At 40.1% G+C, this 13,980-nt stretch overlaps 2 protein-coding genes across 4 annotated transcripts in view; one reads left to right on the top strand and one right to left on the bottom strand.

Moving 5' to 3' along the window:
- Positions 1-219: 219 nt before the first annotated feature.
- On the top strand, positions 220-4,091 carry SEC61G (SEC61 translocon subunit gamma). Its single transcript, XM_054059846.1, has 4 exons — positions 220-311; positions 1,837-1,936; positions 3,114-3,216; positions 3,984-4,091. Exons 2-4 carry the CDS (start codon positions 1,843-1,845, stop codon positions 3,991-3,993), a joined length of 207 nt encoding a protein of 68 aa, XP_053915821.1. The 5' UTR covers positions 220-311; positions 1,837-1,842; the 3' UTR covers positions 3,994-4,091.
- A 136-nt stretch (positions 4,092-4,227) lies between these two features.
- TPK1 (thiamin pyrophosphokinase 1) overlaps positions 4,228-13,980 on the bottom strand; it is a 303,110-nt gene continuing 293,357 nt past the window's right edge. For all 3 annotated transcript variants that reach the window (XM_054059844.1, XM_054059842.1, XM_054059843.1), the window contains one exon: positions 4,228-5,715. In XM_054059844.1, the coding sequence (XP_053915819.1) occupies positions 5,597-5,715 (119 nt within the window). In that variant the 3' untranslated portion in view covers positions 4,228-5,596. The remainder of the gene's footprint in view (positions 5,716-13,980) is intronic.

The following is a 13,980-nucleotide window of genomic DNA, read 5'->3' as shown; positions in this document are numbered from 1 at the left end:
GACGGGGGAAAAGGGGGAAAGGAGAGGAAGGGAGGGAAAAGGAGAGGAAGGGAGGAAAAAGGAGAAGAAGGGGGGAAGAAGCCAGAGATAAACAGATTGAAGACAGAAAGACAGAGAGAAAGAAAGACAAAGAAAGAAGAAAAGATGGAATGAAACCAAAACAAAAAGAGACACACAAAAGCCCACCCCCATCGCCTCCCCCGCCCCGCCCCCCTCGGGGCCCGCCGGGAAGGGGCGTGACCGCGCGCGCGCGATTTGCTGTTCCCGCCCCCCCAGTTCTCGGCGACGTGTCCTTCGGGGCGGCACAACCGGTAATGGCGGCGCGGGGGGCGAGGAGGGAGGGGAAGGGGAGGCATAGGATGGTTTGCTTCGGGAGGGACCTTAAAACCCATCCAGTTCCAACCGCGGCCGTGGGCAGGGACATCTCTCACTGGATCAGGGACTCAAAGCCTCATCCAGCCTGGCCTTGAAAGCCTCCAGGGATGGGGCAGCCACTGCTTCCCTGGGCAACCTGTGCCAGTGCCTCACCGCCCTCACAGGCTCTGCGGAAGGATCTGAACAGATTGGATCCATGGGCTGAGGCCAATGGCATGAAGTTTAACAAGGCCAAATGCCGGGTCCTGCACTTGAGGCACAACAACCCCGTGTAGTGCAAAAGACTAGGAGAAGTCTGGCTAGAAAGCTGCCTGGAGGAGAAGGACCTGGGGGTGTTGATTGACAGCTGAGTGAAGATGAGCCAGCAGTGTGCCCAGGTGGCCAAGAAGGCCAATGGCATCTTGGCCAGCAGGTCCAGGGAGGTTATTCTCCCTCTGTACTCGGCACTGGTGTGACTGCGCCTTGAGTACTGTGTTCAGTTTTGGGCCCCTCACTACAAGAAGGATGCTGAGGCTCTGGAGCGTGTCCAGAGAAGAGCAACAAAACTGGTGAAGGGGCTGGAGAACAAGTCCTATGAGGAGGAGGCTGAGGGAACTGGGGTTGTTTAGCCTTGAGAAGAGGAGGCTGAGGGGAGACCTTATTGCTCTCTGTAACTACCTGAAAGGAGGTTGTAGAGAGGAGGGAGCTGGCCCCTTCTCCCAAGTGACAGGGAACAAGAGAAGGGGGAATGGCTTCAGGCTGCACCAGGGGAGGTTCAGACTGGACATCAGGAAAAAAATTTTCACAGAAAGGGTCATCGGGTGCTGGCAGAGGCTGCCCAGGGAGGTGGTTGAGTCACCATCCCTGGAGATATTTAAAAGACGGGTAGACAAGGTGCTCAGGGACATGGTTTAGTGGCAGATAGGAATGGTTGGACTTGATGATCCAAGAGGTCTTTTCCAACCTAGTGATTCTATGAAAACATTTCTTCCCAAGATCTACTCTAAATCTTTCTTCTTTCAGTTTAAAATCATCCCCTCATCCTATCCCTGCACTCCCTGATGAAAAGCCCCTCCATAGCTTTCCTGTAGATCCCTTTAAGTACTGGAAGCTGCTCTAAGGTCTCCCCGGAGCTTTCTCTTCTCCAGGCCCAGCAACCTCAAGTCTCTCAGCCTGTCCTCATAGCAGAGGTGCTCCAGCCCACTGATCATCTTCATGGCCTCCTCTGACCTTCTCTAACAGATCTGTGTCCTTCCTGTGCTGAAGACTTCAAAACTGAACCCAGTAGTCTAACTGAGGTCTCACAAGAGCAGAGGGGGAGAATGTACAAAGTGGAAGTATCGTCCAGTTAGGCTGGAGTATGACATTTAAAGTTATTTAAGGTCTTTACAAATTTTGTAGATAACAGCTCCTACTTCTGTAATTTAAAGATTCTCTCTTTATATGTAGAACCACCAATACTAAGTACATTCCTCTTTGCAGGTAATCATGGATCAGGTAATGCAATTCGTGGAACCCAGCCGTCAGTTTGTGAAAGACTCCATACGACTTGTTAAAAGATGCACCAAGCCTGACAGGAAAGGTAAAGCACGCAGAACACAATCCTTATTTCATCTTGCGTCTTACTGTCTATCTTTCCATACATCACTTCTGTTGATTCAGTTGTTGTGAATGTTTCTTAGCCCCCAATATGAATTTTAAACTTGAGTAGTTGTCCAGTTGGTAATAGGTTTACAGCTCTGGGTGTAATAGACTTGAATGTGTCCTTATCTGGTATGTATGTAAGTGTTTGAGTGGTATTAAAACTCACCTTATGAAATATTTTAAGTAGCTGAAATTAGCCATTTTGCAACAGGCAAGTAATTTTCATGTTGTAGGTAAACTCATCTGAGAAGAAGTTGCATGCTTTTTGAAAAGACAAATGCAGTGGTCAAGTTTGACTTATTGCGGTCAACTTGGGCGAAATTCTAGAGGAAACTGTTCCATGATCTTGGAGGACACATTTCATTTTGGGAGACTCAAAAGGAGTTAGGATTGCTTTTTTGCAGTACTCATTCAGTACTTCACAGTTGTCATTAGCTGCCTGATGGGGACAGGAAAAACTGTTGCTGGAAGTATAGAAGAGAAGGTTCTGGACTTTCTCAAAGGCATTAGAGAGAAGCTATAACTATAACCAGAATGCAACTGGTTGTCCTTACTGGTCATAGTTATGATGCTTTATTTACATGCTCAGGATGAACTTTAATGAAATCTTTTGCGATCAGTAAGAAACTTCACTGTCAGACTGGCACGGTGTTGACCTTCTTAGTAGACTTCGTGGTTGCTGTCTTAAAATAATTGAGACTGTCACTTAAGTACTCAGTTTTCACAAGGACTTAAGATGCTGTCTTTCTACGACAGACATAAATGCAGCTTTTCCATTTTTCATACTGTATTGGGGATTATTTGCAGGGTTTGTGGGGATATGAAGGAAGTGTAATGGAATATTCCATAGATTGCTGTGCATTGTATTTCTGATTCTGCTTATTATTTAAAAATATTAAGATTGGCCATGCTTTGTGGAAAGCAGCATCTTCTCTCTTAAAAACTTATCTGTCTTCTGAAAAAGTGGGTTTGTTTCTGAACATCAGTGCAGTCTACTTTTGAACTTCTTACTGCTTTCTGAAGAGGAAAAATGCAGTGCACATCTGTAGTGTACACCTCCTTTATGCCATACATGAGGCTTCCTAGACTAAGTTTTTGTTTGATTGTTTTTGCAGAGTTCCAGAAGATTGCGATGGCAACAGCAATAGGCTTTGCGATAATGGGATTTATTGGTTTCTTTGTCAAATTGATTCATATCCCAATCAACAATATCATTGTGTAAGTAAATCTGACCTTCAATATCAGTAAATTTTGCATTCATTCAGTTTTAAACAGAGGATGTTAGTGAGCCCTACAGGATCCATGTGGCTTTGGCATCTGAGCTTTTCACATGTTGGTGTAGTATGACAGGTATTACTTGACTGACTCGATCAAGAAGTAAGTTGCTAATTTAGCATCTGCAAAATTAGATACATAGAGTATCAGGTTTTTATTGAGCATAGAACATTTACCTTATTTGGGTTTTGCGTAGTCTAACTGTTTCCATTTTAAAATTTGAGTATCCAAAGAAAATGCATGGATGGTAAGTTAGAAAAAAACTGAATGACTTTGCTGGAAGATGACAGGGCACAGAACAGAGTTTGTCTTGTTTCATATACTGAGTGCTAGATCTGTTTGCAATTTTGTTTTACGTGTAATTTCATGCTGTAAAATACCTCTTAGAATGAATGTTGCAGCATGAAAAACTTAAGGTTCATGGCAGCCATGGTGCTGACATATTAATACTACCAGTTAAAATTCCTCAGATTCTCCCTTTTCCAGCACTGGAACAGGTTAAATACTATCCCATGACTGTGTTATGTGGTTTGCTTATTCCTGTAAGAGTAGTCCGCTACGCAAGGAGAAATGTTTGAAAATAGGAGATAAGCTGTAGTGGTAGTAAAGTTGTCCTAACAAGGCAGCTTTGGGAGAATAAATTAGACTTCAGATGGGATCACTTGATCACCATTGATTAGTTGAAACTGATTACTTTGTTCTCTCAACAGAGGCGGCTGAACATTCATCACCAAGAACAAGACGATGTGACAGTTGCTGCAAAGATTTCATTGCTTTAACTTGTTTACTATTAAATGAGCTCAGTTTGGGTTTTCAAACATTCTTGTCATGTTATTCCTCTTTTATAGTGTATGCAAGAATACCTGCATACCTTACAGGTATTTTTGTAGTAGTACTAGAGTGTGTGTTTTGTTTGGTTTTGTTTGGTTTGCTACTTCTTTCAACCCTAATAGAATCATTCAGGTAGGAAGGAACCTTGGCAGGTCTCTAGTCCAACCTCCTGCTTAAAACTGGGTCTGTGTTGCATTCTGACAAGGTTACTTAAGGCTCTATCCAGTTGGATATTGAAAACCTGCAATGGTGACAACTGTACTCCTCTCCTCAGAAGCTATTCCAATGCTTAATTTACTGCTTAGTAAACAGTGTTGTTCCAGCAAAAGCAAGAGAGCAAGAAAACGGCATTACTGTATCCCCTCAAACAGCAATTCAGAAGTCTGTCAGCTGGAATTCTTGTCACTAATTTCTGGAATCACAATCATTACCCTTAATTCCCATCTGCATTTGGAAATCCTGTTAGGTTTTATGTAGTTTACTGGTAAGGAAACTTCCATCAAATAAAGAACTTGCATTGCCAGTCCTTATTCTGATGGCGTAATTAAGGGAAGCAAGACTTGGTTACTGAGATGTACAGTTTAAGATTAATTTAGTTGTCAGAGATACTAAGCACTCCTTCAGTGAATCAACAACTTGCTCACACTGTTGGATAGGATATACAGCCATTTTGGATATTGGTTCTGTAAGAGAACTGCCCAAAGAATTATAAACAGCTCTGCATTTGTTGACCTGGAAGTTTACATTATTAAATTAGTCAATGTTTTGATTTTAAAAACTAACCTTGCAGAAACTAGTAGATGCAGTGCTCTTCCTCTTCTAATCGAGTTTAAGAAGTTTGTATTTCCTTCCAAATGTAAGCATTTGGTATTTGCAAAACTTAAAACTCTACTTCTATTACAGATTTTCAAAGCACTTAATGCTGGGAAATACTGATATTACAGCAAACCTAAAGATCTTTCAGTACACAAACTTACTTCCTAAGCAGAAAAGTTCATTTATTACTTTTCTGGAGAAATCTTGACCAGCACTTATGTCACAATCCAGGACAGAAAAATGAGATTAACTCCTCTTAGTGCTATCACCTTCTAATATAGTTACAGTATGTGCAACTATGTACTAGATTTCCTTTTGGCAGAAGGGGAAAAAGTAGTAAAGTAAAATATTAAAAGCAAGAGTAAAATGCTTTGTAAAAATAATCTGAAGTAAGCAGAAATAAGAAGGATTTTTTTAACATTCACTTGTTTGTGATTGTATTGGGTGGCAGCTCGTGCGTCTTCTGATTAAGTAGTATGAGGTACCAGAATGCAATACTCAGGGCTAATAATCTTGATTTCATCTCAAGTGACTTTTATTTCAAACTTATTTTCCATTCAGTACATATAAACCACTGCCTGCTTATATCTTTCAGAACAGCTTTACTGTCTCAATTCAGTAAAATTTTGCAGTCACTTCAGTTGAGTCAGACCAGAAAAGGCAGCTGTAGCTCATCTTATCCTTTGATAGCCATTGTCCACAGCAAAGGCTTGTCAGTCTCGATGGTCACAATCCCGGAGTCATCATAGGTGTTGGAAGTACTGACAAGGGTTCCAAACTTCAGCACCTGGTTAGCTATGAAAAATAAGTAAGAGGCTTAGTGATACTCTTGAAACAAATGCATCAATGTGCATTTATTGTTCTAAAGACTGCTGCTCCTGCAAAGAAGGAAAAATAAGCTGAGTAAATTTAACCCAAATAAACAACATCTAAAATAGCTCTGTTAAATATTAATTAGAAGGCTTTTATGAGACTGTCCAATGACCTGTAGAGGAAATGAATTAATACTTACTTCCCAAATTAGCCTTTTGAGTTTACAGCACATTAACATGCAAGCAGATTGTTGAATGTCCCCCAGAGTTTCACATCTGGAAATTTGTACGTCATTAGCATCAGCTCAAGTACCAGTGCTAGAAAGATACTGAAAGTAAACCAAGACAGAGGATCTTACTGTAGTTCTAAACATGGGATTTGGTTTAGCTTAGCAGCAAGCCTATAACCTTTTAAAGTGTGAACGGTTCTAGAGCAAAGACCAGCAGTTGAAAGTGGTATTATTTAACAACTTTTGCTTTGAAGCAACTGACTTGCACCTTCTATCACATGCCTAGTGAGGCAGGTGTCCACATGCTTTAGAAACCAAGTGGCACTGCTGTAACAAACAGCTAATGTCAATTCTAGGAGAGCTTAACGGTGCAATTGTAGTGATAAATTTGGAATGTCCACGAAGTTTTAAACAACTGTTCTGTATTGTTTTTGCTGATGCATTTTATGGGTTATATAGACTTCCTACAAGCATAGGCCAAAGATAAAAGCTGCCCCCAAACCAAAATATGCAGTTTAATGTTCCATTTCCTCTCTTTTGGAGATAGCATTGCTTACATTTTGCTAACTATCCCAAAGGCACTCTTAAGACCAGTCAGTTCTGTATTAATTCTTGTTCTCATAAAGGTTCAGAGTAAGAACTCCAAGACTGTACTTAGTTTTACTGTTAAAGAACCCAAGTGACAGCTCTTGTTCACTGCTGCCACAGAGTTACGTTTCCATGGAAGGTAACATGGAAGGCTGCAGCTGTGGAGATTTGCTCAGGCAGAGCAGCAAGTCTGTGTGGCCTGTCAGAATTTCCAAATTGTGTATTAATACTGAAGGATGAATCCTCTGGATTTGCTCTTAAGTAGCCCATGGCAAATGGAGATGTTCCAGTGATGGAGAGGTGTGCAAACCAACACATTAAGCTCTATTTCGTGATTTGGCACAGGAGACAAATATTCCAATTGTAGAAGTGAACATGGGCTATAGTAAACTTAGGTGTAGTAATGATTTATTACAGTGCATGTTACACTGTCTACCCATTTCTGGAAGCTGCACAGGAGGAACTGATCTTGCCAAGCTCTGTGGCTTGAAATTGAGAGACAGGCTGACATAAGGCAGGACAGATAGTGTGGGTCAGTGTCTTTTCTGCCACATCTGCGTTTGCTGCTCCTTTTTCCTGTTCCCACTCTTGTTATTAGCCTGAAATGAGCTGAAAAGAAGGTTCCAGCTGCTAGTTGTCTTTGGTTGGAATGAGAGTAAGACCTGAGTTTCACTACTGCTTTAAACTGAAGAGCCCAGCCATATGAATCTCTCGGGAGCTTGGAGCATAACTGCAATGCAGTGTGGAAGTTTAACGAGGAGGAAATAGAAGAAAGTACTGTACTTGATCAATAATATATCGAAAATAAAGGTGCTGGATTCTATCAGAATGATTTTGGACACACAACAGTACTAGGTAGGCTTCCAGACAAATGCCGGAATGAATGTTGTCAGCAGAGGCCGATGGGGTTATGTCTTGCCAGAAACTGATGCACTGGGTGGAGTTGCCAGAGAACCCAGTTTTCGCTCTTTGCAGTTAAACAGCTTATTTAATGAACACACGGGCAGAGTACTCTGTGTACAAGTTCTCCCACAACAGCCTTCCAGTAAGTGTTATGGTCAAGTTACAGATCTTTCCAGTCAGTTTTAAGTAAGAAAGAACTTTACAATTGTTTAAAATATTTGTTGATGCACAAATTACCCATTTTTGGTTACTATATTGTGAAGCTTGTAGCAGAGAGAGGAAGGACTTTATGGATCAACTCTTCTTCTGTATAAACCCACTCAGTATCATTTATTGCTTTTTGCTCAAGACACTCAGAATAATTCTTAATGTTTCAGCTTTGCATATGAAATGAGGGCTCTGTAGAAGGCAAGAATTAAGAACAACATGGCAGTTTAATGAAACATAATCTAAAGCAGTATTTCTTCATGCATAAAATTAAGTTAAAATCTTGCCTTCCCCCCCCCCCAATAAAAAGTTCTTGCCCACTAGGTGGAGCCTTTTATCTTCCTCTGATTTTCTTCTGTGCAAGGATCACAGTTTGAAATTCTGAAGTGAAAAAAAGGCAGACTATGAAACAGTACTGCTGATTCACGTGGCTCAAATGGACTTATTCCAAGTACTTGGTTTCACAACCAGCCAACATTTCAACTAACATAATTAAAAATGCATGTTTTGCATTCAATAAATGATCAGTAATTAAAGTGCAAAACTAGGTTTAAGCCAGTAAAGGAAATCAGAGGATGTACGTACCTACTGCTTGTAGGAAAGCTTCCTGCTGTGTCAGGCGTTATGACACAAGGTTTACAAGGTCAAAGTAGTGAGAAGTTTTATCAGTTCATACCTATTCCATTCCTTTTTTTTCAAATGGCTTTCAGTCTTATTTGTTAAGTCTTAGCAAGAGCTTATGCCTTGTGAAAAAGCCTATCACAACCCCCCTCCATTCTTGCTATTGAGATTATTTTTCTGAAGTGCATTCCAAAGAAAATGAGCTTTCTATTTTCTCATATTTAATATTTATAGTTTTGATGGCTAGCAAAAATTATTTTAATAAAGAATTCCACTTTGTGTTTGTTTTCTTTTCTTAAATCTAAATCTCAAAACCTCCAGGAATTTTAGAATTCTCTAAAAAAATTTTAGTTCACTGAAAATTTTCTTTTAGACAAACAGTAGTCTTTTATTTTTCATGAGAACCTTCAAGAGCTGATTTGGATAAAACCAGAAATGATTCATTAAAAAACAACACCCTTACTTCCAGCAGCATTAGACATTTCCCCTCCCCACCCTGTGAAATTTTGCTTAGCACTTTGGTTCCAATTGAACTGTTTACTGAATTGACTGTTGATGAGAAAAACACTCTACCCAGCTCCTCCAGTGGAGCTATGCTATTTTTCATTAGTCTCCGTATCTAAAGTCAGCGTGTCCCAGCGGCACTCAGCTGAGGTGGCCAAGGAAAGCCATGGTCATGAGTGGATACATGAGAAGGTAACTAGGTAGTAGCTCTGTGGCGGGTTTTGAAGTCTGACTGGACTTTTAAAACTAAAAGCAAATGCGATCCCTGCCTTTTTTTGAGGGGGGAGAGGGAACCCCTCCAAAATGGAAAAAAACCCAAACCCATAGCACCAAAATTTGTTAAGAGAAAGCTTTTTATGGTGTGCCCTGTGTTCTTATCAGTAATGAGAGATTCTTATTTCTGTCTGATGGCTTGCACTATATCACTAATTCAGACCTAAACAAAGGCAGGGCTTATTTTGATGGGGTGGTGGAGGAATGTTTTCCTAGCTGTTTTTATTTCGTTTAGCAGGTGGTTGAACGTGTCAAAGTTGAAGAACATTGGAAATAATTTAGAGAAGAAATGCGATGGCTCATAGGTGAGCTTACCAAATGAGCATAATCACAAAGATCATTATTTCTTAGATATCGCTTTTGCTGACTAAATTATATGACAAAGGACCTTTGCCCTATAATTGTCCCAAAGGACATTAACCTGGCAACTGCCCACTTCCAGTATTTTATTGCTCATCTTTTGATATATATTTTTTTTTTTAGATACAGAATTCTGAAGATGCTATGTGGGAAATGTTAATCTCAGATGTAAGATTTTGAAAGTTTATATTCCTGTGGTTGCCAGAACAACATTTGGAAATAGGAACCAAATGCACCCTATAAGTAATCAAGCTATATAAAAAAACACAATCAGCCAACAAAGCTTAAACATAAAAGGGCATTTTAAAATCTCTTACAATATCTGTGTCTCCACCATGGTTGGGAATTTTATATTTCTGTTGTCGGTGCTGAGGGTGACATGTTCACTCTTGCACTGCACGCTTTCAGCCTGGAAACGGAACAAGTAGCGTGGACTCTCATTATAACTAGATTGGTCTTGTATTAGGCACTGCAAAAACACTGACTCTCACTATCCAGTTACTCCTCTTAATAACCGTATTCATGATGTAGTAGACTTATTATTCCTACGACTTCAATGTACTATGAGATATATGTAAATTCAGTGCAGCAGAAGAAAGCTTATACCAAGGCCTCCTGTACTTTTTAAGCTGCACTTAAAGAGGGCTTGATGGAGGCACATACAGAGAAAAGTTTCTTCTTAAATGCATCATATATGGTGAAAGCAAATTATGTCATTAACTTAAAAAACTTTATTGGACAAGCAGGCCCTCTGGTTGGTTATCCCTACATCTATATCAAAACCACAGTGGGATCCGGAAAGCTGAGAGGCATTTAACTGCCGTATCTAATGGTCATGCTAGAAGAGGAGTTTACAAGGTGCAAGTCCTTCTTTACCAGAAGAAGATTTAGTGAAGGAAGTGATATTGGTGTGAGAACGGGTGAACACTCATGCTACATGTCTGTTTGCAAATACATTTAGGCTAATGGAAACCTTTTGGAAAGCCCTTGAATGCAGTGGCATAGTGCAAGGGTCCCCACTTCATGGGATTTCACCAAGTCAGTCACAAATGACTGAGAACAAAACACTGTCATGATAAGCATGTCCCATATAAGATATCATGATATCTATACGATGCTTCCTTTTCTCAGCTGTGTGTTTCAATTACTTCCTGAAATATGTAAAGTCACACCTTGCCTATTTCCACCACCAAAAATAGAAATAGGCACAGGAATACAAGCAGATTGCCACTGCTGGCATGGATGTTTGGAATATCAAAATAATTAATTATTAATGAAAAGCTTTATTATAGTGAATGTAATCCTTTTCCCCTTAGGCAAATGCTTCATCAAAATGATAGAATATTAAGATCAATAAGCTGAACCACAAGATAAAGTGAAATACTGAATTACCATTTGGTATCCTATTACAATTTATCTGGAGAGGATTTCCCTGAAGTTCTGTGTTAGGAGCAAAAATCTGCATTTAAATGGAGATGCATTAGTAATGCATGAGCTAGTACTTTGCAGGTCACCCTGTGTCTGCAGAACAGCAGCATTAATTTTGCTATTTAAAAATATAAACCAAATAGTTTATAGCCCGATTTTTCTTTTATTCCTCCTAGTTTTACACTTGTGATTAGACTGACTTCACTGGAGTTGATCTTGAATTACACTGATGTATACAAAGTTAAAATTGGATTCTTGATCCCTATGCAGTGGAAACTGCAAAACTGGAAGTTGTAAATAACAGTAATTTACAACAAAACATGAACTATTTTCAATCCTGACACAACACAAAAGTGCCATAAAGGCTTGCCTAGTTTGCTGACAGGGGATGGGTCATGGCATGGATTCCTTTAGAGCCAAGAAGAGTTTTGAATAAGGAGAGATTGCATTGAGCAATTTTTATAACTATTGTAATTTTTGGTACCTGATTTTGTGGCACAGAACAATGGTTTTGTAGTCTCAACAGATTAGTATGAGCAGGCTCATGAAAGCGTCAAGATGATACGGGGTGAAGGGGACCCAGTAGGCCCAGCCAGGTGGTTATTCCACCGGTTCAGATGCTGGCAAAGACTCTGGGCAGGGGCTCTGCAGCACAGGCTGCCTGGCCTCACATGGTTGGGAATTCAAGAGGTGATAACAAAAGCACTGGCTATGAAGGCCTACCAATTTCATCTAAAAAGAGAGAAAAATACGTTAACAGAACTGTGTGTTCTACCCTGGATAGAAACCACTCGTGTTGGGTAAGCCTTCAGAAATGCAAATGGATGTCAGAAGTTTTCACTTTTATTCCCAGCCCACATTTTTTTCCCACATATTTTTCTAGCTTTGTGATCATGATGATACTGTAAGAATAGCTCAAACTCCTCCTGTCACATCACCTGCTCAGTGGCAATTTAAAATGCTAAGCTGATATAAATGATGCTAAGAAATAGAGCGCCTTCTACACTAATGTCTCTGCTGCTATTACTGCTTCACCAAAATCAACAAGAGTCATGAACTGCAGGAAGTTTGTACGGCAGCATTTTAGCACTACTAACAAGATATGTCCCAGCATTTGTTCCAAATCATTTTAGCTGCTTAACTTCAAGTGGACCAGAAAGTCTGACACGGAAACTTTATATACTATTTCCAGTAGTGCCTTTCCAGTCTAGATGTGCTAAAGCTGAACCAATACTACTATAGCAGAAGTGATTTACCAAAAATGTAAGTATAGAGAAAGTTGGGGAACTAGCTGGTCTAGAAGACTGTTTCACTAAGCTAAAAGCAAACCTGGGTTATGAAGTAATTTAAAGAATTTATTTTAGCCAGTAAGAAGTGGAGTGTTTACTTAATTGTTGATGCTTTCCGCTAAGTTTGTGTAATGTTTATTAAACTACTCAGAACTCTGAGGGGCTGTACAAGTGACAGGTATATTAATAATAGTCTTACAGCACTAAAGAAACAGCTGCAGAAATAAAATAAAGCTTCAGTTTGACAGTCACTACTGTAGAGATCTTGCATATAATCTAGACAAAATAACTTGTTGCTATTTCAGTCTGTCTCTATTTCGTGTTGTGAGATAAAGAATGCTATTCTCATGAGAAAAAGGGGCAAGAGTAATGCTGAGATGCATCAGCTAATGAATTGTCTTAGTTCTAAACATCCATAAGATGCCTCAGAGTGCACATCATCCTATTACACTGCCATGCTTTAGAGACATTACTTAGTCACACAAAACTGAGAATGGCAATCTGTTACAACACTGAAATCCAAGATTAGCTAAAAACAATGGCATTCTGTCTTGGCATGTAGGTCTGAAGACCTGGTTTGACATGACAGCAAAGAACCTTAAAATACTTGCTATTTTGAAAGCTGCTATGCTGCCAAGCTGATACAATGCATCTAACGGTGAAATACATTGAACTTGTTAGAGGAAGATATCCAAATCATCCTAGCAGATGACCACACAGTGCTGCAGAAAGGAGTGAAATTCCCCATACATTTCTTGTCATCAGGCTGTTGGAGACAGGGAAGAGAGATGGGGGAAGAGGAAGAAGAGACAATCTTTTCCTGACCCAGATCTCAGGGCTAGTAGACTATGTCCATGTACTTAGGCTTTGAACAACTTGGCACTAGAAAGCTTTTCATCACAACCAGATCCAGGACTGACCCTGATCAACCATCTTGCCTCTAGCTACAGTCATTTTCCAGCGCTTCATGTAAAGATTAAAAATAAATATGCTTCCACAGAAACTTGTCTATCCTTCAGTGGGGTTTAAAGCGTGTTATTAGTTAACGAGAACACAAAGTTAATTATTTTTTGCTCCTGCTTCTCGGAATCATGATAAACCCTGTCACATTTAGATTTATAAATTCCCAAGAAGAGGCAGCAATAGAGGATTTTAAAACACCTAAGATTCTTTCAGCTTCTGTATGGTACCATTTTTCCCATCATTTGCAAAAATGTGCAGATGCAAGTTATTCCTGTAACATCCAAACTGGACCTTTAACTGAAATACAGGTATATAGATATTTGGTCAGTAAATACCTACACAGCTTGGGTTAAATGGAGATCTTGTTCATCTGCTCCACAGAGCAGAACAGCAACGCTGCCATGAACACTGCACATCGGTCTCAACCAACTTCTTCTACTGCTTATCAGTGCATAGGAGGAGTCCATAATATCAAGTCTTCCATCAAATTTGCTCTGCTTCCCTTCTTTGTGGTGGGGATGCAGTTTTCCTAAGGGAGTTGATCTAAAGCCAGTCCCTAGGCAGACCTTAAAAATAAATACAAGCAAGCTAGTTTCTCCTCCTTATTACTGCTGTGAGCACTAGGTCAGCTCCACATCCAGAGTCCTATTCTGCCGCACAACTTGCTCTGTCACTGGGCTCCAGTGCAAAATTAAATTAATTATAAAAGATCTGTAAAGCTCTGGTCCTTAACTTCAACTTCATGTTTTGTAGGGGCAGGACGCAGAGCAGCTGAATGGTTGCGGGTTGGAACCAATATTTGTGGCAGAACAAAGGTGCCTGTACATAATGTGCAATGTTACAACAGCGAAGACCAAAGCAGATCTTCTGAACTTTGTGAGA

Source organism: Cuculus canorus, chromosome 2, assembly GCF_017976375.1.
Source record: "Cuculus canorus isolate bCucCan1 chromosome 2, bCucCan1.pri, whole genome shotgun sequence".
NCBI classification, from domain to species: domain Eukaryota; kingdom Metazoa; phylum Chordata; class Aves; order Cuculiformes; family Cuculidae; genus Cuculus; species Cuculus canorus.
This window is presented reverse-complemented; position numbering and strand designations above follow the sequence as displayed.